The sequence below is a fragment of the Theropithecus gelada genome, chromosome 15 (assembly GCF_003255815.1).
Source record: "Theropithecus gelada isolate Dixy chromosome 15, Tgel_1.0, whole genome shotgun sequence".
NCBI classification, from domain to species: Eukaryota; Metazoa; Chordata; class Mammalia; order Primates; family Cercopithecidae; genus Theropithecus; species Theropithecus gelada.
In genome coordinates, this window is record NC_037683.1 from 6,108,414 (window position 1) to 6,134,398 (window position 25,985).

At 43.1% G+C, this 25,985-nt stretch overlaps 1 protein-coding gene across 1 annotated transcript in view; it reads left to right on the forward strand.

Annotated features, from left to right (window-relative positions):
- The window catches only part of DDX31 (DEAD-box helicase 31), a 79,368-nt gene that overhangs the window by 267 nt on the left and 53,116 nt on the right, over positions 1–25,985 (forward strand). Inside the window, 13 exon segments of the mRNA XM_025359266.1 lie at positions 2–124; positions 6,202–6,458; positions 6,563–6,638; positions 7,646–7,689; positions 9,124–9,194; positions 10,486–10,550; positions 17,891–17,935; positions 19,277–19,318; positions 20,085–20,149; positions 21,825–21,944; positions 22,079–22,185; positions 23,336–23,571; positions 24,317–24,493. Coding sequence (XP_025215051.1) covers positions 2–124; positions 6,202–6,458; positions 6,563–6,638; positions 7,646–7,689; positions 9,124–9,194; positions 10,486–10,550; positions 17,891–17,935; positions 19,277–19,318; positions 20,085–20,149; positions 21,825–21,944; positions 22,079–22,185; positions 23,336–23,571; positions 24,317–24,493 — 1,428 coding nt within the window.

The following is a 25,985-nucleotide window of genomic DNA, read 5'->3' on the forward strand; positions in this document are numbered from 1 at the left end:
AGTCTGCGCACCCGGCTCGCCGCTGCACCACGCGTCACCCACGCAGGCCATGGCAGCCGCCGACAGTTCGCTCTCGGACAACCCCAGGACGTTCTCCAGACGTCCCTCAGCCCAGGCGAGTCGAGTGAGTTCTGACCTGGCTTCAGCTCCGTCCCCACCCGCGGCCCGGCTCTCGGCGCGCCGCGAGCTGCAGCCGTGCCTCGGAGTCGGGTTTCGAGTCATTTACGGAGTTCAGCGGGAGAAAGTCAGACACGGGGCAGCTTCGAGACAAGTTGCGCCGAAACACGTGTCTCTAACCGGAACACCACCCGCGGGGATGCGCCTGGAAGGGGGGAGTGGAGCGGTGTGGAGGGGCGGGAGCTGGCTCCTGCGCCTGGAAAAGTAGAGGAAAGAATTAGAGGCTGTTTCCCGTGGAAGGTAGGACCTGACGCTCCGGCGCAAGTCCCACGCCAAGGCTTAACTTCTCTAAGCCAGTTTCCTCGACTGAGTGCGGACTAAGCTCTGTTGTTTTTTTTTTATTTTTTTATTATTTATTTAAATCTTCCCACATTCCTGTTTGGGAAGAGTCATGCGCTACAAACCATAAATTCTCATCAGATGGCTTTCATTTAACCCTGTATATCGTGACTTACTTTCCAATCTGGCTCTGGCCTAATATTATGTGACAAAGAAGAAAGTTAAAATATTACCCCAAAACATGTTTCTTTGCCATATTTTGAAATGGCCCTGCAAAGCTGTTCTTTGTGGCCGGGGCGGGGGACGCGGAAATTTCCATCTGTAAAGAATCTCTATTAACATAGCTAGATCTTTTTCTTCCAGGCCCTCCCAATCCTAAAGAGATTAAGAGTCTACCACCTTTCAAAGATCTGAATAGGGAACACTTGTCGTCTGTTGTCTCTAAGGGCAGCCACTAAAGACTTCAAAAGAACCTTGTTCTCCACAATCTTATCTTCACCTGAGCATTTTCTTTGTATCCATCCCAGGTGTTTAGACAAACTCAACCAATTGTCAACCAGAAAATGTTTAAATTTACCTATACCCTGGAAGCCTCCGCTTTGAGTTGTCCCACCTTTCTGGACAAAACCAGTGTATTTCTGAAATGTATTTGATTGATGTCTGATGCCTTTCTAAAATGTGTAAAACCAGGCCGCACCGCGACCACCTTGGGCACATGTTCTCAGGACCTCCAGAGGGCTGGGTCACAGGCCATGGTCACTCATGCTTGGCTCAGAATAAGTCTCTTCAAATATTTTAGAGTTTAACTCTTTTCGTCACCATGAGGAAGGTTCGTTTGTTGCAGGAGTGAGGACTGGCAACTAGGAGTTTTCTTTGAAGAGCTTTCAAAAATGGGACAGATTTTCATCTACGTGCAATGGAGGGGGATAGGAAAATCGGTTTCATTGATATAATCTCATTGCTAGAGAGGGGAAAGATGCCCTAAAATTAACTTAAGCAAGAACTGAAAACTGGTTTCTAGGATGGTTCATTTGTCTCCTGGAAAAGAGGACCACAGGACAGAAAGGCTGATGTAAAATCATAAAGTGATCATCAAACTTTAGGATTTAGATGCTTGGCAGTAAGGAGTCCAGCTAGCCAAGTGTAGCTACATCGGGAAGGAGCTGGGGAGAAGGATAGAAGAGCCACTGGGAGCGTGGGATTTGGAATAGGCTGCACACTAGCTCTGTGACCTTGGAGCAAGTTACTTAATCTTTCTGATTCTCACTTTTCCTATCTATAAAATGAGAACAATAATTTCTACTTCATAGAAGACTATTGTAAGGATTCATTGAGATAACATACATAAAGACTATACGTTGTCTGGCCCATAGAGGCACTTAATAAATGCCAACAATATAAAGTAGTTTTGGCTCCATTTTGGATAATAGATTGCTACATCAGGAGGTCAGTGGGGTGCTTGTGTCCTGTGCAGAGCCTGGTAACTAACACATAAGAAGCACTGAGTAAGTAAATGTAGGGTACCTAGTTTTATGATTATCAAAAGGGGATTAATTAATGCGGTGATGACAGGTGTCTGCAGTGGCCTTGTCTAAATCTACATTTTTTTTTTTTTTTTGAGATGGAGTCTCTGTCGCCCAGGCTGGAGTGCAGTGGCGCAATCTCGGCTCACTCCAACCTCTGCCTCCCAGGTTCAAGCACTTCTCCTGCCTCAGCCTCCTGAGTAGCTGGGGTTACAGGTACCCACCACCATGCCTGGCTAATTTTTTGATATTTTTAGTAGAGATGGGGCCTCACTATGTTGCCCAGTCTGGTCTCAAACTCTTCGTCTCCAGTGATCCACCCACCTCGGTCTCCCAAAGTGCTGGGATTACAGGCGTGAGCCACCGCTTGAGATGGGTAGCTGATATACTGGATTTAGAAAGACTGACAGCTTAAATTATGCTATATCTAACACTATGCGGAAATTTTCTCTCTAAAAATACTTTCTGGGCTGGGCAAGGTGGCTCACACCTGTAATCCCAGCACTTTGGGAGGCCAAGGCAGGCAGATCACTTGAGGTCAGGAGTTGGAGACCAGCCTGGCCAATATGGTGAAACCCCCTCTCTACTAAAAATACAGAAAAAAAAATTAGCCGGATGTGGTGATGGGCACCTGTGATCCCAGCCACTCGGGAGGCTGAGGCACGAGAATCCCTTGAACCTGGGAGCCAGGGGAGGTTGTAATGAGCAGAGATCACTGCACTCCAGCTGGGGTGACAAAGTAAGACTTCATCTCAAAAAAAAAAAAGACTGATTATTAATACAAATTTATTACAGAAAATTAGGAAAAAAGATTTTTATAAACCCACCCATAATTGCCATACTCAGTGCTTGTTGCCGTTTTGGTGTATGTCCTGTTCTAGAGAACAACTCAAAATAGGAATCACTATACATGATGTTTTCTAAAGCAAAGAGGATATAGTTAATAAAATACCTTGATTATAGTGTTGTCGTGAGGACGCTAGAATGTAGAATCATGATGCCTGGGGAAAGCCTGGTTCCTTCAGTGATTCTGGGACAAATTACCTCACATCTCTGCCTCCATGTTCGCATCTTAAAATGAGATGGTAACAGTACCTGTGTTGACAAATGAGAGAATACATGTGAGTACTTAGCATACTCCTTGGCATACAGTAACTAGTCAGTATGTTTATTAATATCAAAGGCATGGCATCTTAGACTCTCAGGGCCGGATGGGTCCTAGAGGTCATCTGCAAAAATCCCCTCATTTTACAGGTGAGGCAGTGGAGACTCGGATGGAAGTGACTTGCTTCATGTTGCACAACTAATTTTTAGTAGATCCAGATATGTCCTTGCTCCCTCTCTGCTCAGACGCCACCTCACAAAGCATTCTTGGGTTTTCTTGCCTCCCTCTCCTTTGCCGCAGGCCATGTTAGTCCAGCTTTCCTTGGTGCTCTCATGGCCTTTTGTATGTATCTCTTCTGTAGCACCAGTGTAGAGGTTGGATTTATGCCTTTATACTTTTGTCTTTATACTCTTTATGCCTTTGTACTCTGCTGCTATATGACTTCCTCAAGGGCTTAGCGAATCTTTCTACTTTGTATGTTCAGAACCAAGCTTCTTGACAACTGCTGAATGAATGTGTTTTGGATGCTGGGGGAGAAAAGCTAACAAGTAGAATCTTATCCAGCTCGTGGAAAGGGATAATTCCATTGTGTGTTATTCATTCATCTTACAAGTATTTGTTGAGTGCTTACTCTGCCAGACAGGGGCCTGTACAGGGGATACAGTGCTATGTAGGACAGACTGGTCCCTTTCTTGTGGAGCTTACAGTCTATGGGAAAGACAGACATAAAACAATGAGTTCCATGCTATGCTTATTATTTTGCTGAATGCTGTGGAGGAGAATAAGGGTGCCAGGAGAGCCAAGAACAGGGTACCTTGGCTTGACTAGGTGAAGAGAGGTCAGGAAAGGCCCTTCTGAGGAAGGACTTGGTCAGCCTACATCTGAAGGATGAGTACGGGGTGGCCAGCCAGAGGGCAGAGTGGAGTCCTGGGTGTGGGAGTAGCATGTGCAGAGGAGGAGGGGGAGGAGGAAGGAGCACAGCACATTCTAGGAATTGAAGGAAGACCGGAGTGACAGAGAGTAAAGCTGAAGCTGGTGAGGTGGCCAGAGGTCAGATTCTAGAGGGCTTTATTGATCATGTTACAGGCTTTTTTTTTTTTTTTTTTTTTTGAGCCAGGGTCTTACTCTTGTCGCCCAGGCTGGAGAGCAGTGGCATCATGGCATCATCATGGCTCAATCCAGCCTTGACCTCCCGGGATCAGGTGATCCCCCCAACTTAGCCTCCCAGGTAGCTGGGACTACAGACATGCACTAGCTAATTTTTGTATTTTTTTGTAGAGACAGGGTTTCAGCATGTTGCCCCGGCTGGTCTCGAACTCCTGGCTTCAAGCAATCAGCTCACCTCAGCCTCACAAAGTACTGGGATTACAGGCATGAGCTATGGCACCTGGCAGTATTACAGACTTTTTAGTTTAGCCTAAGAGCAATGGAAAACCTATTGTGTTTAATTAACTCTCAGTACTTGCTTTTAGAGAGATGTTGACATAGGAACAAAGGGTGACCAAGACGATAAAGGATCTAAAGTTGTGTCCTGCTTGAAATATTGAGTCCAAAGAAGAAAGAAAAGAGAGTTATGTGATATACGAAGGAATGTTATGTGTTAAGAGGAAGTAAGCTTGTTCTGTGTTGCTGCAGAAAGTATTAGGTAGATGTTCAAGGGTGCAGATCTTGCATAAATGTCAGAGACAGCTTCCTGGTTCCTAGAATTGGTCATGAACAGAATAGGCTGCCTCGTGGGCTGCAGGAGGTGTGCGGGGAGAGGCTGTCAGTCCACGTGCCAGGGACTGTCAGGAATTCCATGCATGGCGGGAGTGGCCTTTAAGAGTTTTTGTGCTCCAGGAGTCCTGGGTCTGTAAATCAGGTGAAGTGTGCACATTTCATGCTGTCTTGCAGATGATTCAACAAACCTGAAACTTGATTTCATCTCTTTCTTTAATCTGAAAATTCATGAACTTGAGACTTTGTAAAAAAATAAATTTGTAAGATGGAATATGTCTGTTTTTACTTTATTAATATTAGATATTTGAAGTTGTATTTAATTACTTAAGTAAAGGAATCCTTCTGGAACAAAGAACTGTTGTTATTGGTAGGTTAGTCTGAAGCTGACGGTCATGGCTAAAGAAAGCCGACACGTAAAACCAAGTCATTATTTCAAGCAAAGAGGAAAATAACGTATTCTGAGAGAACCCCAAACTCCAGAATAACAAGCACTGGCTACTCAAGGGATGCTTTTATATTCATTTGTAAATCAGAGAAGAAGGCCAAATAAAATAGAGGAATTGGATGTTTCTTCTCCTACGGGAAGTTTGGACATCATGCGTTGAACCACATTCGTATAATGGAAATAAGAAGCAACAGGCAAGAGATCCCTGGGGCTGTGTAGCCTGTAATCGGCAATCAGGCAGGGACTCAGGGACTCAGAGACTCAAAAGGCAAGGGAGGTAGGAAGTCATTGTGGTAGAGGTGATGGATGGAGCAGCATTCTCATTTGGAATGGGAACAGGGCGTAGAAATTTTCTCCAGGCCATCTGAATCTGGAGGAGCAGCTTGAGAGGAGAGAATGACAGAGATCCAGGCACTAGGGTAGAATGGTAATGAAGGTTTCCGCTTCCTGGGCACGGGCTGGGATGCACATTCCCCCTCGCCCCTCTCTCCTGTGCGATCTCCAGTGTGCTTTGTTAGTGGAGAGAAAAGATTCATTTTCCCCCTGCCCCTCTTTTCTCCTTGGGTGACTGGGTTCCTAGGAATATGGATTGACACACCCTGCACAAGGTGAATTCTTGCTTCCCTTAAAGCGGACTCCATTAGTTAACATTCAACTGGAAAAATGCTGCTGTTTCATCCTTACCTTATCTTGATTGATTTAACAGTTAAGATGGATGGTGAGGTCTGGTAGATGAGTGAGCTGAGACTTTTTTCTTTTTTGTTTTCTTTACCTTTTGGAAGAAGCTGAGTCAAAGAGTCTGATTGCAAACCCTAAACTGTTGCTTGACATATGGGGCATAATGATCTCTGCAGGGAGAGATGCAATTCTGTGGGCAGTCAGGCTTCACTCCGAGCTCTGTCTTCATGGACTAATGCATCTCTTGTTGATCTTTCCTTCTGGGAACAACACAGCAAGCAAAGGCTACGAAAAGAAAACACCAAGCGTCCAGTGAGGCTCCCCCAGCGAAACGGAGGAACGAAACTTCATTTCTGCCAGCCAAGAAAACTAGTGTTAAAGAAACTCAGAGGGCTTTTAAGGGGAACACACAAAAAACGTTTTCTCCAAAGAAGCATTCGGTTAGCCCAAGTGATAGAAACCAGGAGGAGAGACCGTGCATTAAGACTTCATCACTGTTTAAAAACAACCCTGACATTCCGGAACTCCACAGGTATGTCCGGCGGCAGATGCCCTTCAGGAAGAAAAAAGAACGTGTTCTGCCTCTTCTTTGTTAATACTGGCACTGATGCCTGGGTTTTTGTTCATCATTTGCAGACCTGTGGTAAAGCAGGTGCAAGAAAAAGTGTTTACTTCAGCTGCTTTTCATGAGCTGGGCCTCCACCCACATTTAGTAAGTACCTCTCAGTGTTTTCTGGGTCAGTTGTTTTTGGTGCGTTTGTCCGTTCAGAAGGTCTGTGCAACGGCAGTTCTAGGAAGAGAAATCGGAGAGTGTTTGTTTCTGCTCTAAGTTACCTGAATGAACTCAGATTGATATGATACTCTTCTAGGACAGTTCAGGGGTGCTTAGGTTACTGTTCACTGTTTTCTGGCCCCCACCTTCCCCCATCCGGTGTGTTTTGTGTGTTTTTGTGTGTTGTTTTTTAAGTAATGAAGACTTTCCTCGACTAACGTGATTTAGGGTCAGGACATCACTTGGTAAACTTCAAACAGCTCCCTATTTACTGGATAGCTGTAGTGGTGAAGCCATTTGTGGTGGCAGATGTCACAGTGACCATAGGAGAGGGAACTGTGCTGGCATCTTGCTGTTAAAGGACATCCACAGTTTTAGAGAAGTGAGGGAAGAAGAGTCTTTTAGTGTGTGTTCTACAAACAAACGGACACTTTAAAGGAAAAAAAGTTCTCCAGACTCATGAGTAAGAAGAAAAAAATATATTAACTTTTAGGCAGGCTTGGTTTCCTCTGCACTTACGGTTACAGCTTACCTACCCCTTCTGTAGGGTGGGTTACCTAAGCTTGTTTTCTCACCTGCAGGGTAGAACAGGGTTTCTCAGCCTTGGTGCTGTGGACATTTTGGACTAGGTCAGTCTTAGTTTTGGGGACTTCCTGTGCATTGTAGGATGTTCAGCAGCATCCCAGGCCTCTACCCACTAGATGCCAGCAGTGCCCCCCTCCCCTTGGTATAGCAAGCAAAAATTTTTCCAAACTTTGCCCTTTGTGTCCCTAGTGACTTAGGGCAGGTGACAGAATCACCCCGAGTAGAGAGCACCACCTGGGTGGAAGAACTTCATTTGATCTTAGTAGTCAATGTCCTCTCAATAGTTTCTCCTTTTTTGTGTAACGTCCATTAAATATTTTGTATCAAAATATTAATTAAAGCTTTTTCATCTTCTCTTTTAGATTTCCACAATAAATACGGTCTTAAAAATGTCTAGTATGACCAGGTAAGAACTTCAGGCTCCTCTTGATTTCTTAGGCGTTACTTGGGTATAACCAGATGAAACCTGTCTGTGCAAGGCAGAGCAAATTTGTGGCTTGGCGTTAGAAAACAGTGCCAGGTTATCGACCATAAAGGGTTGTCATCTCACTTAGCTACTCATTCTCTCCACCTGTTAAATGGAAAGACTGGCTTTCCATCTAGTTCTGCCCTTGGCTCTAAACTGCGAGAGACGTCTCATCCAGAAGGTGGGCTGCGTGAGCGCCGCTGTTTTCTGTGCTTCCCTGAAAAGAATTTGGCCAAAATAGAGAATGTGACCATGCCGTTCCTTAGTAGTAAGAATTAGAGTCAACCAAAAAGACAAGAGTAAACATTCAGTTGGAGAGAGTGGGATACTGAAAAAATGTTTTCAATGTTTGTTAAGGGAATGACTCCTGGAAAATAAAGAAGTGAAATAGGTGCGAGGAGATGAGCTTCCTTGTTTTGAGTATTTGTGCTTCTGTGCATTTTCATAATGATTTTTTACTTTTACTAGTAAAAATTAATAAGAATATTAAAGACTAAATTAAGGGACCTCCCGACAAGTTTTTTGTTTATTTCATCAACCAAATTTAAGTGATTTTTGTGTCTCTTCTGTTTCTTGTTTTAAAATACATGTGTAGACACACATTTCGGCATGTCCATAACCTTCTCCTGGAGAATAGGTAGCAGCTGCTGGCTCTCTGAATAGTTAGCGAGCTTCCTCCTGCTATCCTGCATGGAAACCTTTCCATTATGTTTCATTGTGTGTCATATTCCTGTTAGTGAAGGCAAGAGAGTGTGATACACTTTGTAGTAACTCTGATTTGTTGTCATGCCTGTTCCTTTTCTTGTTTTTTGTTTTTTTGAGACGGAGTTTTACTCTTGTTGCCCAGGCTGGAGTGCAGTGGCGCGATCTGGGCTAACTACAACCTCTGCCTCCCAGGTTCAAGCAATTCTCCTGCCTCAGCCTCCTGAGTAGCTGGGATTACAAGCACGTGCCACCACTCCCAGCTAATTTTTTGTATTTTTAGTAGAGATGCGGTTTCATCATGTTGGCCAGGCTAGTCAAACTCCTGACCACAGGTGATCCACCCACCTCGGCCTCTCAAAGTGCAGGGATCACAGGCGTGAGCCACCGCACGCGGCTGCCTGTTCCATTTTTAGAAGAATTAGGTTAATAGAATGGCCAGTCTCTGGTTTGCCTCACCATTTTCAGGCTAAGTTCCAGAAATGTAACTAGGGTTTGATCTTTATAATCATCAAAAGTTTCTTCACACCTTTATTTGAATGCTTTCATAGCTTCTAAGGTGGCAGTTGCTAGATGAATCCAAGTGTGGGCAGTTGCCTTTTATGTATCCTGCGTCTCTGCCTTTAACTGGATGATATAGATAAAGCGTGTTCTTTTTTTCGGGTGGCCCAGTGTTCAGAAGCAAAGTATTCCTGTGTTGCTGGAGGGCAGAGATGCTCTCGTGAGATCCCAGACGGGCTCAGGTTAGTCTCATTTCATCTCTGCCCTTTTTCCTCTGCTCAGGCGCATGGTCATGCAGTAGGTTTTGCCATGAGGTGTCTGGGTTGGTGGTGGTGGCAATTTTGTTTCGTTTGTGGGAGGGGGGCCATGCTTGCTTTTGATTAGAGCCCCAAATGTGTTCACATAATGAAAGGAAGGGGACAGTTGATGGTGCCACGATGAGGAATGATTAGGAAGTAGTGAGGTTCAGCTACAATTTCCTCAGAGCCTACTTCAGGGCTTTACCAAGTCCCCCACTCTGTGGCCACAGTAGCCCATTCTCACTCTAGTGGAGAATGAATGTTTTCTTCTGGTATTAAACACAGAGTGATTTCTGGCCTGAGCATACACTGATCAGATGCCAGTTGTGCTCGAGGACAGAACACTGTTCCTGCCATGTTCCAGGTCAGTCTGGACTTGCTGGTTTTTTTTTTTTTTTTGAGACGGAGTCTCGCTCTGTCGCCCAGGCTGGAGTGCAGTGGCCGGATCTCAGCTCACTGCAAGCTCCGCCTCCCGGGTTCACGCCATTCTCCGGCCTCAGCCTCCCGAGTAGCTGGGACTACAGGCGCCCGCCACCGCGCCCGGCTAGTTTTTTGTATTTCTTAATAGAGACGGGGTTTCACCGTGTTAGCCAGGATGGTCTCGATCTCCTGACCTCGTGATCCGCCCGTCTCGGCCTCCCAAAGTGCTGGGATTACAGGCTTGAGCCACCGCGCCCGGCCTGGACTTGCTGTTTTGACCCTGTGTGCCCTCAGTGGGCGTTCAGCTATCCTTTACTCCCACCAGCTCGGCCACCATTCAGAAGGCTGGATACCCAAAGTTTTTGCCGTCTGTTGGTTTCTCCATCGTTAGAGATTAGCTCTAGAATGCAGACTGGTTCCCAGTCACGTCAGCACTGTAGAGGAGACGTAATTGACCACTGAAGCTCATCTGAGAGGGTAGGGAGGACTTCAAAGGAGGAATTTTCTGGCTCCTGCAGACAGCCATCAAGTTGAGCTTCTGTGTCATTTGGGAGACATATCGTTATCTCTTGTCAGATGAATAAAGGAACTGAAGCTTCTAGTTTTTTAGAAGTACTCATTTGACAAAGCAAAATTGGGATTTGTGGCAGACAGGGAAGCCCCTTTTCACTTCTCTTGGATGTATAATGGGCAGTTTCCTTTTCCCCAGAATTTAGTACCACTGGAAGATAGCAGAGCCTGTTCCCTTTACATCCTTTGCTTTTCTTACATCTGTAGGATGTGTAATTTTAACTGCTGCTGCTTTTTTTGAAAGGTAAAACTCTTGCCTATTGCATCCCTGTGGTCCAGTCCCTTCAAGCAATGAAGTCAAAAATACAGGTGTGTATCAAATGTGTTTTCCTGTCATTGCTTATAGTGCATAAGCAACCAGCAAACTGAACCCTAACAGAAATATTAGGACTGAAAGAATCTGATTACACTGAGTATTTTTTTCACCTCCTTTTAATTTATTTATTACATAAATGTGTTGTATCTAAAGACTGTTCCTAGAGTAGAATAAATACACTTCACAATTGTCATAGTGAGTGTAACAGGGAAACTTTGTAAAATGCTCGCTGTGTGCCAGGCATGATGCTTTGCATGTGTTCCCTTCTTGAATCTTTAACTGCTCTCTCCCCCACCGTGTTTAGGTATTACTGTTATCCATATTTTACAAAGAACAACAGGCCTAGGAAAGTTAACCAAGGCCATGCAACAAGTAATGGTGGAACTAGATTTCTACCTCAGTTCTGTTTGGCTGCAGAGACCAAGCTTCACACAGACTTACTCTGTGTGAAGACTTACAGCGAAGGTTAATTACTGGCTCCTGTGCTGTATGGGGACCATGCATCCGTGTCTTCCACGGTGCCTAACATGGGACCTTTTACAGAATGATGGCTCAATAACGGGGATTCGGTTTTGCAGCCGTCCCTTGATGCTCGAGTCTGTGTTGTATATAAAGCATTCAATTTTAACCTTCTAAGTTCCCATGTGGTGTTTACTTTTGACCAAGAAGGCTGAACTTCATATTTAAAACAGTGGTTTCTTATGAACAGTAAATATGAAAATAAGCACCCGTTTAGCTGAAATATTAATATGAGGACAAATTGGGCTGCCTCATTTTGTGAGATTACGTGGAATTTATCTTTAGTTGTGAAACGTGTTAATTTAGTGCCTGGGTTGAGCCCCTAGGAGGCCAGTTAACTGCTGTGATCCATGGGCGGAGGCTTCATCTCAGACGCCAGCCCAGGATCCTACAGATACAGCCCTCGTTATCTCAGCTGAGAGGGGGTGGTAAGACCAGAAATAGAAAGTGAAGTGAGTGCAAAAAAACAGGCAAAAGCTAATCGATGACTGTTTTTCTCAGTTTGGATATGCAGAATTAGCAGTGTATGTAGCCTGCCTGATACTTGAGTGACAAATAATAATAGTGTTGCATTACAGTCTGTAAACTAAAACAGAATATCCATGAGTTCAAACTGATATAAATAAATTATTGAATATATAAATGAGGGAGAAGGTAGAATTCTTCTTTATGTAGAATTCTAATAAATATAGACATGATAGAAATAGAAAGTCACCATTTGGCAAATGCCACAGTAATATTGTTTCAGGCATGAGTTATCATAGATGCTAAAATGAGTAGATGAAAGTGTTGTAGGGGCTGGGGCAGGGAGTGGATATTTACATAGTCTCAAAATATCCCTCCACAAGATACTTTTTAATTACAAAGGGAAAAGCAGTAACTTTCCAGTCAGGAAGCCTGGCTGTCACTACCTTAACCAAATGATCAGTGTGCATCACCAGTAATGAGATGTTCTGACCTCGTGTGCCCCCTGATACCCTGCACTGGGGAGGATACATCCCTTCTTGCCAAAAACGCATAACCTGAATTTGGTCATGAGGAAATGCCGTACAAATCCAAATCAAGGGACACTCTACAAAATAACTGGCCAGTGTTTTCAGAAAGCATTAAGGTTATAAAAGACAAATGCTAAAGAACTACCCAGATTAAAGGGGACGTGACAACAAAATACAACATGTAGTCCTGGATTGGATCCTAGTCTGGAAATAGGACATTAACAGGTCAATTGATGAAATTTGAATAAGGTCTGTAGATTAGTCAATAGCATTGAATCAGTGTTAATTTCCCAGTTTTGATAATTATACTATGGTTTTGATAATTGATAATACATACGGAGAAGCCGAGAGAAAGGCATGTGGAAATTCCTTGCTTTTTTATGCAAATTTTTTGTAAGTCTGAAATTGTAAGCCTGAATTCATTCAAAATGAATAGGTTCGGAATTTTTAAAAATCAGTTAAAGAAACCCAGGCCGGGCGCGGTGGCTCAAGCCTGTAATCCCAGCACTTTGGGAGGCCGAGACGGGCGGATCACGAGGTCAGGAGTTCGAGACCATCCTGGCTAACACAGTGAAACCCCGTCTCTACTAAAAAATACAAAAAACTAGCCGGGCGAGGTGGTGGGCGCCTGTAGTCCCAGCTACTCGGGAGGCTGAGGCAGGAGAATGGCGTAAAAACCTGGGAGGCGGAGCTTGCAATGAGCTGAGATCCGGCCACTGCACTCCAGCCTGGGTGACACAGCAAGACTCCGTCTCAAAAAAAAAAAAAAAAAAAAAAAAAAAAAAAGAAACCCTACAAAATCATCCAGAGATGGAACCAAGTATAGCCATTAAAAAAATGATACTTTTTCAATTACCGTTTGTGAACTTGAACAAATATTTTTACTTTGTTACTTGAAAAAGGGCAAGTTACAAAATGGTATGTATAGTGTGACCCGAGTTTCATAAGTAATAGTTGTGTATGTATGCATAAAAAGGCTGGAATAATTCTTAGCAAACTGTTAACATAGATTTTCTCTGAGTGAGGAATTTTACTTCCTAAAGGTAACTGATTTTTCCCCCCCCCCCATATTAAGTGGTTTACAGCGAGAGAATTCGTGTAAAGTGCTTAACATTGTCCCAGGTACAGAGAAAAATAAATGTAAGTTACTACGATCATGTAGTAAAGTCTCATCCACTTACGGACTCCAGGAGAACATCTTGCCAGTGGAGAGGTTTTTCTTTATACCAGAAGAAGAGTTTGGACTCTTTAAGCTGGAATGGCTTATACAGTTCTAGGCTAACTCTCATTTCATAGATCCGTGACTGGAGGATGAGAGAGATTTGATGACATACACATCAGGGGAATGGTGTGGTGGGCAGCTGTGCTCAGTCCTGGGTCTGAGGGTAACTTGAGGTAAATCGTTCATCCTCTGTGCCTTAGTGTCTTTGCTGTGGCACAGGGACAATAGCAGTGCCTGTCTCCAAGCGCTGGGATCAGGGTTTAGCTAATGTATGTGCAGTGTTGAGACCTGACGTGCAGTGCATGGTGACATCATGCTTTAGCCATCATCAGCAACGTGGTCATGTGGCTAGTTGGAGGGGCAATGATTTGATTGCTTATATTCAGAACCATTAGTAAGCCATGTCATTTTTTATTTGCTGCAATATTTTAAAAAATCACGAACAGGTCATTCTATTAAAGACTGGAATATTCTGCAGAAACACAGTTTTCCAAGCCTCAATTTAATTCACTTATTTCAAGTAATACTCAATATAGTCCCTTGGAGTTCATTGTAAAATGATTTGACCTGTAAAAAACTTATCTGGAGGGCACAGCAAATTTAAGGCACCCAACAGATTCTTAAATTACTTTGGTGATGGCATGAGAACGGACTGCTTTTCTGTGTCCACACTCTTCAGTTATTTTGGCTCTGATTTTTTTTTTTTTTGTAGCATCATATCCATCCTCCCTCGCTTACTTATGCCCTGTGAGGAATTGATTTTTCTTTCTTCTTCTCTATGTAGTAACACCTTTTGAAATGTCAGAATTTCCTAACGTCACACGATGGCACATTGCTACTGTTGTACTAGCATATTTACCATTCCTAGCTTGCGTTCAGTGTAGTCTCACAAAGTCGATGTTGAGTACAGACGACTCTGGTTTGAATTCCAAATCCTTTTCTTCTTTTGGGTAAATGTTTCTTATGCAAAACACAAAAACCATACTTGTAATTGAATTTGCTGTTAGCTCTGTGCTTAGCTTTGGCACTAACATTGTTTTGTTTCATTCATTCAGTGTCTTTAAGCACTTTGGATGTGCAAGGCACCGTTGGCTTAGGGGCCTTTTTCGGATTACTTTGGTTTCTTCTATTTTTTTATTAATACTTTTTAGATATAACGTACCATATATGTTTTAACAATTTTGAAGGGTACCAAAAATATATATATAGTGAAAAGTAAAGTCATCTATTCCCACTTTGCCCTAGTGGCACAGTTTGCTTCTCAAGATGCCATGGTGGTTATTAGCCTCTTGTATATCCTCCCAGGGCAATTTGTGCCTATCAAGCAAATATGAGTATGTGTAATTCCTCTTACCACTTTTTTGTGAAGTGTTTTTTCTGTTTTGCTTGGTTTGATAATGAGTGGTTGTTTTGTTATGCAGAATGTTCTGTGCTTTGCTTTGGTTCCTTTGATGTGTTTTGGGCTCCTTAATTAGCACCATATTGGGCTACCTTGTTCTTTTTGAAGACTGCCTAGCATTTCATTGTATATATGTATGTACTGTGAATTACTCATTCTCTTATTGGATGGTGGAATTTATATTATATTCAGTATTTTGCTACAAACAAGGCCACTTAAATACTCTACAGTCTGTAAAATATTCTACAACCTCTTTATGCACACATATGCTCTGTAGGAGAACTTTCTGTAAGTGGAATTTGCATTTTTATTTTAGTAGATAATGCCAACATTAAACTTGAAAGGGAATATGCCAGTGTGCCCTCCAGCAGCGGTGTAGAAGGTCCAGTTTTCCCATGCCCTCCAGTGCTCTCAGCTGCTTTCTGTTTCTTCTTCTTCTTTTTTTTTTTTTTGAGACAGAGTCTCGCTCTGTCACCCAGGCTGCAGTGGAGTGACGCAATCTTGGCTCACTGCAACCTCCACCTCCAGGGTTCAAGAGATTCTCCTGCCTCAGCCTCCCGAGTAGCTGGGATTACAGGTATTTGTATTTTTAGTAGAGACAGGGTTTTACCATGTTGGCCAGGCTGGACTTGAACTTCTGACCTCAAGTGATCTGCCCGCCTTGGCCTCCCATAGTGCTGGGATTACAGGCATGAGCCACAACATTCGGCGCTTTGTTCATTTTTCTATTTGAATTGTTTTGTTTTGTTTTGTTTTGAGATGAAGTCTCGCTGTCTCGCCCAGGCTGGAGTGCAATGGCATGATCTCAGCTCACTGCAACCTCCGCCTCCTGGGTTCAAGAGATTCTCCTGTCTCAGCCTCCTGAGTAGCTGGGATTACAGGCATGCGCCACCACGCCTGGCTAATCTTTTTTGTATTTCTGTAGAGACAGGGCTTCACCGTGTTGGCCAGGCTGGTCTCTAACTTACCCTGACCTCAAGTGATCCACCCACCTCAGCCGCCCAAAGTGCTGGGGTTACAGGTGTGAGCCACTGTGTCTGACCAAATTGGTCTTTTTTTAAAAACTGAATTACAGGGCTTTTAAAAATCTATAAATTAAGGAAATTAGCTATTTCTCTCAGGTGTGGCATATTTTCCCCCCAGGTTTTCATTTGACTCTTGGTTTTGTTTAGGCTTTATTTTTCATTCTGAAATTTAAAATTTTTAGGTAATAAAATTTATTGGTGTTTTCTTTTAAGGTTTCTGAGTTTTATGTCATCTATTAAAAGGACAACTTAATTCCAGCTTTGTTTTCCTAACTTTATTTTTTTCTCACAGGACTTTTGAATTAAACCATCTTTTTCTTGCTGATATAAACTGGTCCTTATATTATTTTCTAAATTTTGGTATCTATTTGATTCTATTCTCAACTCTATTTACTATTATAATCTCTATTCATGTGCCAGTATCATTATTTGTAATTGCTGCAGCTTTAAATTATTTTAACATCTGATATGTTTTTCATAAATGTCTTGGTTATTTATGTACATTTATTTTTCCATATGAACTTTCAAATCAGGTTGTTTGGTTATATATGTTATTTTATATATACATGTATTTGTGGCATTTTTGTTAGAATTACATTACATTTATGGACTGATTTAGAGAGAATTAGCTTATATGTACTATTGCATCTTCTTATCTGGAAATAGGGTATATCTTTCCGTTTATTCAAAATTTACTTTATGCCCCTCAGAGATGTTTTAAAATTTTCTTCATATAGATTTTGTGTATTTTTTGCTAAGCTTATTCTTTTCGTATTTTTTGTTGCTATTAACTTTTTATGTTGGAAGGCTACTGAATAATAATAATTATTATTATTATTATTAATATTATTATTTGAGACTGAATTTCGCACTTGTTGCCCAGGCTGGAGTTCTATGGCATGATCTTGGCCCACTGCAACCTCCACCTCCTGGGTTCAAGTGATTCTTCTGCCTCAGCCTCCTTAAGAGCTGGGTTTACAGGCGCCCACCACCATGCCCAGCTTATTTTTGTGTTTTTAGTAGAGACGGGGTTTCACCATGTTGGTCAGGCTGGTCTCGAACTCCTGACCTCAAGTGATCCGCCCGCCTTGGCCTCCCAAAGTGCTGGGATTGCAGGCGTGAGCCACTGCACCCGGATGGTTATTGATTTTATATTTTAATTTTGCATTCAGCTGCTTGACAAAATTATCTTGTTTGTAATAGATTTTTAATTAATTCTCTTATGGTTTTTTTTTCTAAGATAAAATAACATCATCTGCTAACAATAATTTTGTCTCCTATTTTCTAATTTTATACATCATATTTCTTTCTCTTGTCAGATTGTTTGGGCCAGGATCTTTAGAACAGTATTCTAGAATAATGGGGTTAGTTGGGTGTATTATTCCATTTTTACGCTGCTGATACAGACATACCTGAGACTGGGAAGAAAAGGAGGTTTAATCTGACTTACAGTTCCACATGGCTGGGGGAGGTCTCCTAATCATGGCAGAGGACGAAAGGCGTTTCTTTGTTTTTTTTGAGACGGAGTCTCGCGCTGTCGCCCGGGCTGGAGTGCAGTGGCCGGATCTCAGCTCACTGCAAGCTCCGCCTCCCGGGTTCACGCCATTCTCCTGCCTCAGCCTCCCGAGTAGCTGGGACTACAGGTGCCCGCTACCTCGCCCAGCTAGTTTTTTGTCTTTTTTAGTAGAGACGGGGTTTCACCGTGTTAGCCAGGATGGTCTCGATCTCCTGACCTCGTGATCCGCCCGTCTCGGCCTCCCAAAGTGCTGGGATTACAGGCTTGAGCCACCGCGCCCGGCCGAAAGGCATTTGTTACATGGCAGCAGCAAAATAGAATGAGGAAGAAGCAAAAGCGGAAACCCCTGATAAACCCATCAGATCTCTTGAGCCTTACTCATTATATCACGAGAATAACCGACCCCCATAATTCAGTTACCACCTCCCGCCCTGCCCCCCTGCCCTCCGTCCTAAAACGTGGGAATTCTGGGAGATACAATGCAAGTTGAAATGTGGGTAGGTGCATAGCCAAACCACATCAGTGGCAACCTTATTTTGTCCCTTTCTTCATCGAGAGTGCTTCTGATGTTCTACAACTGGCCACCCCCTGTCCTGTCCATTTGGAGTCTGCCTTTATTTATCCTGCTCATGGCATTTCTTTTCTGTGTGTCAACAGCGCAGTGATGGCCCCTATGCCCTGGTGCTCGTACCAACGAGAGAGGTAAGCAGGCTCCCTTTTGGGGCAAGTTTTAAGCACATGCTTTCACTAATGTCTCTTTGAATTTAAAAGTGGTTTTACCGTTTTTCTCCCTACTGCACAAGCCACTGCACACCAGTTCCATTTGCCTGGAAGCCATCCTTCTGGTTCTTGTCAAGGAGAAAAATTCAAGTAGTCGCCGAGAATCATAAGCATGGAAAAGTATTTTCCTATTGTCTAGAAACCAATGACACTATTACATGTCTGTTTAATCGTGTTTTGAATTAAGTTGCTTAAAAAAAAAAACCTTGCTTTTTTGTAGGCTTTTTTTTTTTAAGCAACTTAATTCAAAGCCAAAAGCAGTTGGCTCTGAAAATGAACCTTTAACTTTTTTAAGAAGCTACTGCTACCAAAAATGTTACTTGTTCCTAAAAGTTAAACTTTTCAGTATTTTTTTTCTTTCTTGGTGGAACTCTATTCTATCTAATCTATTTTATTTGCCCACAGTGGCAACTTCGGATTAGGGTATCTGGTTTCTATATCAAATGCTGATCACTTCCTTACAGAGAATTGATCACAGAGATGATTTGAAGTCAGCCTTTTATACAGCCTGCAGTCCCCTATCTCAGCTCAGTCCAATGAAGGAGCAGGCACAGAAGCTATTAAAATTTTTACAGCAGCAAACTTGCTACTTCTCTAGGATGCTTCATGATTACTAAATATGTGGAAACTGTATATACATCCTTTAAGAACGGGATTCTGTATGAGGCATTTTTGAAGGTTGTTAATGGTTGTAGCCTACTTTAATTTTCACTTGCTTTGTTCTCCAGTGGAGCTGTTGGTTTGCTTTTGTTTTATTGATGTAAACTTGAGGAGTGACCATCATTTCCCGGGCTTCACATACCCTGGGACAGTTGTAGAATACAGTCATGGCACCTTTAGAGTGAAGTTCCCAGAGGCTACCCTGTTGCATCACTATTCTGTCTTACCTCGCATACATATTCTTTCTCTTTCTAAGGAGAGTCAAATTCAGGTTACTTTGGTTCATTCCCTTACATTTTTGTGCAGCACAGACTTGAACTTCTCTGTGTGGCACTCTGGGAATTTGAGCCAGCAGAGGGAGCACAAAACACTATTTTTGTGTATGTCCAACAAATAGACGTGGTGTCTGTAACTCTTTGCCCAAACTGACAGGTTGCAGAACCAGTCTAAGAACAAGGTATATTAGATTCCGTGTATAGGATTTTTTTTCTTCTTAAATGTTAACTTCAGGTCCAAGTTTGGATCCTAATCACATTACATTGTCTTAAAAAAAAAAAAAAAAGGGATCCTGTTGATCATCTGTAACTTTTGAAATTTTTACAGCTGGCTCTACAAAGCTTTGACACTGTCCAGAAACTGCTTAAGGTAAGGCAAACCATGAGTTCCATTTTATCTTGCTTCCTGACTTTGAGGAAGGATTTAGTATACCACAGTCTATTCTTTATTTTCAAAGAGATAAGAATTATTTCCTTTTGCCTGGATATCTCTGCTCTCTCTAGGTAGTTTATAGGTTTTTACTGCTCTAAACCCACCCATTTCTAGCTTAGCTGGATTATCAGTGACTCCTGGTGGATAAAGTCCTATAATTGGTTCATCGTAGTCACTGGCAAGCCACATAGAGAAATGCACAGGTATACCCTGACGGTGACCCAGTGGAAAGCAACTTAGCTGCAAGTAGGGTTTGTTTAGAAAGGAGAGTGAAGGTTTCAGAGTCGAAGCCAGCCAGCTCACCAAATTAGATCATGAATTGATCCATTCTTTCTTTTATTAGGGGTGGAGAGTAAGGAAAGGTGTTGCTTGGGTTTTAACCCCAAAAAAGGCAGTAGACTTACTGAAATGTGTTTTCAATTCAGGCTCTGTGGGGAAAGACAGGGAAGCTACTTGAATGATTTAAGAAGCTCACATTTCTCTCTCACTGTGGTAGAAGCTAGTTATATACCTATAATTCAAGTTACTACTGATAGTGTACATGGGTGTAGCAATGCCTAGGAATTGTGTCTGCACAATAACACCTTATACAATGAGAAGTGCCAGTTCTCTCTCATGTCTTAAGGAAAGGGAATTTGGAATCAGTGTCTGATGTTTAAGTAAAGGGGCTTTGCGCTGACTGTGGTCTGCTGTCTTTCTGTAGCCTTTCACCTGGATTGTGCCTGGAGTGTTAATGGGAGGAGAGAAGAGAAAATCAGAAAAGGCCAGGTAGGAAGAGGTTTGTTGGTTGTTATTTCCTTCTTGAATCTGTCCTGCCTTCCTGTTCCATAAGGCTGGGTCCTTCTAAACCTGCTGAGAGCTTTGTCTCAGGCTCTGCTTCCTAGTCCCAGTGCACAGGGACAGATTGAGTCAGTGGGGAGCGGTCACCTCTAGACGGTGCTGTTTTTTAAAATATTAAACCTACAAACACGTTTCCTTCTGATGTTGCTAGTAACAGTGCTGTCACCTTCTTAACTCCCACCTACCCAATGTCCTACAGCATCCCTGGTTTAGTATACATCCACCTGGGTGCAACTCGCTTTTGTGTACATTGAGAGTTTGGGGTTTTGTTTGGTTTTAAAAAAACAAGATCATTAACTTATATAATGCTTTGGGACTTGCTTTTTACGACCAAGTATGTTTATTCCTTTCTTTATTAAAATTTATAATGAGTGTCAGTTGAAAATTGTTGCAACAAGTAAATCTCAAATTGTCTTCATTCTTTTGAAAACATTTTTATTGTATTACAGCTTAATAACCAGTACTCAATAATGGTGCATGTAGTCTATAACCGAGGAGTAAATATGAAACCTGAAACCTCAAAGCATTGGTTAGGATTCGACTCAGCTGTGAATAACAAGAAATAACTGTGGCACAAACAATACACAAGTTTTATTTTACTTCCACATTTAAGAAATCTGACAGAGCCATTCCAAGGCTGGCCCCCGTGCTCCAGTGTCGGGGACCAAACTCTGTCTTTTTGTGCCACTATGGAAGGATTCCATTTTTAAGGTTACCTCATAGTCTTAGATAGTTGCAGGCATTCCAACCATTGCGTCTAATTTCTTGCCAGCAGGTACAGAGATAATCATACCTGCTCCCTCTGAAGATGCTTGTGTGATTGGCATGTTCCCTTTACCCTTTTATCCCATTGCTAAAACAGAAGCATGACTATACTTAACTGCAAGGGAAGCTGGAAAGTATATTCAGCTAGGCTCGGTGCAGTGGCTCATGCCTGTAATCCCAGCACTTTGGGAGGCCAAGGCAGGAGGATGACTTAAGACCAGGAGTTTGAGACCAACCTAGGCAACATAGCGAGAACCCCATCTCTACAAAGAAAAAAAAATGTGCTAAAAATTGGAAGCCTTTATTACTGTGGACTAATAGGAAAATGGTTGTTTGGGGAATGAGAAATTAGATTTATTGTATATAACCCATGAGACAAAGCTTTGAGTCCCGTTATATGGAAGTTATGTAAAGGGCTTAGCATAAGAAAAAAGTGTCCTAGCAATTGAAGCACACTGGCATGGGATAACTTGCTCAGATACTAGATTCCCTAGCACAGAAACCTTCAAGAACAGGCTAGACTACAATCTCTTTGGAAGGTTCTAGAAAGGATTTGTGAATCAGATAAAGAGCGTTGGATTATGTAGTTATGATTCCTTTCAAAGTTAAGGTTTTATGATTTTAATGTAATTTCAGATCATAACAGTTGCATCTCACAGTACAAGGAAAGACTCAAGCACAGCTTTCTACCCAGTTTTTATGTTTTGTCATGATTTCAGGCTATGGCACGTTTGTACTGTACATGAAATGAGTCTGTCTCTTTTGCCTTTTTCCTGTGTTTTCTATTGGCGTAGCCCTGTTTGATTTACTTTCTTTTATGATATATAATTTTAAACAGACTCCGCAAAGGAATAAATATCCTTATCTCAACTCCTGGACGCCTGGTGGATCATATAAAATCCACAAAGAACATTCATTTTAGTCGGCTGCGGTGGTTGGTGTTTGATGAAGCAGACAGGTGAGCCTCGTCCCAGGATGATGACAGGTAGAAGAGAAGGGCTGTTTCTGCTCTCCTTGTTGCAACTTCTGTGGCCCGTTAGACCACATTTGCTCTTCATATAGATGAAAATGTCTTTTCTTTTACAAGCACAGAATCTTGGATTTGGGTTTTGAAAGGGACATCACAGTGATACTTAATGCTGTAAACGCTGAATGCCAGAAACGACAGAACGTCTTACTATCAGCGACACTCACAGAAGGTGAGTTGGAAAGAAGTGATGGGTCCTTCTTTGTTCTTAATGAAGAGGAAGGACCTAGATTTAATCTGGGTTGTTTGCTGCCGTGATTCTCAACCTCAGGGAGGTGAGGGGCAGGGAGGGAGATGTCCTTAGAAGACTGCCTTTTCAAACTGTGTGTTCAGCACTCCCAGCTTCGCTCTTCAAGTCATCCAAGACAGATATGTTCCCCAGCACATGGGGAAAGGGAGAAAGGGCAGGGATGAGGACAAGAAAAGACTGGCTGCCGTTGGCTTGCTGGTTTCATGAGGTTTTTTTGCACTTGCAACCCACAGAGAGCAGGGCCCTTGCACTGAAGATGATGACCTCTTATCTGAGTGCATTTTTGATGTAATCACTCTTCCTCCTATAGAGCTGTTGAACTTAAAAAATATATCAATGAAGCTCTTCTCTGTCTTCCATCCATATGCAATAGAAATTCTTAGCTCTCTTTTATCAGTGGGAACATGAAGGCTTGGAAAAGTTGCATCACTCTACCAGAATCACCCCACACAGTGAGTCATTGACCAGCAGTGCAGCTTTCACATTCTCGTGTCTGGTTTCCTTGGTTTACTAGGCCACGTTGTGATGTGCATGTACCAGATGCCATGCATGTGACCCCTCACGGTTCCCCATGTTCTAAATTTTGAGGGATGATTCATGAAAAAGGGATTCTGTGGTCAAGAAAGTTTGAGAAATGCCCCACATCCCTCCGTTGGATATTCTCAGGGCACGTTAACACAATAAAGGCCCTGAGAGGGCTGCTTAGAGCAAAGAAGCTTTTGTGAAACCTTTGAAATCCAAGGTTTACCATAACTTACTTGATCAAAGAACCCTTTTGGGAGGTGGGAGTGGGCGCAGTGTCTGTCACTGTCTTTTGGACGCTGTTCCATAGGTGAGTGTTTATAGAAAGTTGGTACAGATTGGCTATTAGGCTGTGGGAAGAAGTTTTGGTAGATCTCCCCGCAACACACACGTTGGCACTAGGGCAGATCAGTGCTGGGACTTGGTGATACCCATGGGGTGACATACATAGTCCTGACATTCATGGGTGGGTGTGTATAGGGGGTACGCTTTTGTGACCAGTTTCACGGTGTGTTTGTTGTCTGCTTTGCCCTTCTCACTTTTATCCAAGGTGTAACGCGGCTAGCTGATATCAGTTTGCATGATCCAGTCAGTATTTCCGTCCTGGACAAGAGCCATGACCAGTTGAACCCAAAGGACAAAGCGGTCCGGGAGGTCTGTCCTCCACCAGCTGGCGACGAGCTGGACAACTTTGCAATACCAGAAAGTCTCGAGCAGCACGTGACTGTGGTTCCCAGCAAACTGAGGCTTGTCTGCCTAGCGGCCTTCATCCTTCAGAAATGCAAGGTGGGACTGTGGGCTAGTGCCAGCTTGATCCGGGGAAGAAAGGCCTGCTTTCTTGTGTTAAGCCATTGGTAGCAATGAGTTAAGACACCAAAAATCAGAGGTTTTCCAACTTATGTCTGCATTCCGGATGCAAACTTTGATGTACATCCTTTCAGTCAAGTTTTAGGATCATGGTAAAGAATCAGAGGTCAATGGTAGCCATGATGTTCAGCTTGAAATCTGTCCTCGATACCTTTCCTGGGACTGATAGTAGGCACATCACAGGTGGCGGGAACAGCTGGATGTGAGGCAGACATAGGGGCTTGTGCTCATGTTTCTCCAAGAGTCCTGGCATTTGTGCATTTATTTACTAGACTTCTGTGATGACTCTGAGACGTGAGAAGATAGTAAGTGGAAGGGCTTCAGGGTGAAGATTTTCTGCATGTGTAGGGTCTCAGCCAGGTAGTGTTGCTGTGGCAAGCCCTGGATGAATAAGGGGAATGGAGCTCCCACCCAGCTGTGCTCTGAAGTGTGTTTATTTTTGTCAGATAAGGGAAACCCGTTTGAAATGATAGTTGTGTCGTTTTCCTCTCCTGCATTCTTTGTAGAGTGCAGTATCACTGTTTTTGTTTTTTAAAATAATTCAAAGATAGTCACCTTTATTTCCAAATGGGGGTCAGCATGACTGTACAGTTTGGAGAAATACTCATTTTGGCGTCATGTAATCTTAAAATATGTGGGGTTTTCCTCCCTTTGTATCATGTAGTTTGAGAAAGACCAGAAGATGGTTGTCTTTTTCTCAAGTTGCGAGCTGGTGGAGTTCCACTACAGCCTCTTCCTACAGACCCTGCTGAGCAGCTCAGGGGCGCCGGCATCAGGGCAGTTGCCATCTGCCTCCACGCGATTAAAATTCCTACGGCTGCATGGCAACATGGAGCAGGAGGTGAGCACTGATCTTCCTGTGCAGCGACAGCACCGTGGCCCCACGTGGAGATGGGGACGAACCTGAGTCCGGCAAACCTGTTCTTTAGGCTCAGCAATGGCTACGACCCTTGCACACTCCACTGGGCAAGTCAAGAATTAGATGAAAATGGGGGACCCACTGGAACTAGAGGGGATCACACTGCTGGATTGATGTGGGCAAGGAGAGTCTATTGTTCCCATTTGCTTTTGCTCCGGGAGCTGGTCTCTTCCACCCGAGAGAGCTCACAGGCCCCGACTTGGCCTGAATCTACCTCAACCAGCTGTTAAGGCAACAGAGTACCACTAAGTAGCTGGCACCAGGGAAGGGTTTTGCCTTTTTAGTACCCAGTGTGTAATTAGGGCTTGATGTCTTCAAATTAAGAGCATTAATGGAGCTAAATTGTGGATCCCATATGGTACTGCTGAGCACGGCTGCTGTCATTGTCAACAAGACACAGCGCTGCACTCAGAACACTTTCGGTTGGGAGAGGGTACTGTGAACCAAAGGGGCTGCGGGCTCCCAGTTCTTTCTCGGCACGGAGTAAGATTTCCGTTCACGAAGAAGAGTACAACATTTCCTCTATTTTAGGGACTTAGCTGTGTCAATCACATTCCTCCACTCTTAACTAGGCCATTTGGTAGGGAGTCGGGGTGGAGTACGGGAGTGAGATATGCTCACTGGAATTGGGAAAGAAAGGACGAGCAAGACTCGGAAGTAGGAGCCATTTTGCCCTAGAGGAGAGGGTACCAGGCAGCTTCGCAAATTAGAAAGTGGGAAAGAAAACTAGAAATCGGAATGAGATTTGATTTGAGCCAGCTTAAAAGATCATAACATTTTTAGAGCTAAAAGGGACACTAGAGGTTTGATACGATCCTAAACAAGTCCAACCTCTCTTTGCTTTTGCTCTTTTGTTTTAATACTGAAGTAAATAGAGGCCCAGAAAAGCGAACTTGCTCAAGGTCACTCAAGGACACAGGTTATTTGCCACAAGATTATATAGAAATCCCTGAATATTCCAGCCCTTGTGCATTAGGTAAACTCTTGGTCTTTACCTTCGGATCCCTGATGCAATCAAACTTGTTGATTTTATTTTTTTAATACCATTAATGGTTTGGGGTTTTGTTTTTGTTTTAAGCTTTGTTTACTAATCCTGTGAGTCTGTTTTTACCAGAGGCGTTCTGCAGCGTCGATCCAAGTGATTGGGGGAAGCTGGGTATGGACTCAGAATAGTCTAGGAATTCGCTATAATAGATCACACACAAGAGTCTATAGCTTCATTATACAGAAGCTGTTCATCTCACATTGTAACAGGGGAGTAGTCTAGCATGCTGTTTATAGCTGTGCCCTCTGGGGGCACACTGCTTGTGGTCCTGTCCTGGCTGTCATTTGCTGGCTGTGTAATCTCAGGTAAATATTTAACCTCTCTGTGACTTAGTTTCCGTGTCTCTAAAGTGGGGATGATAATTGTACT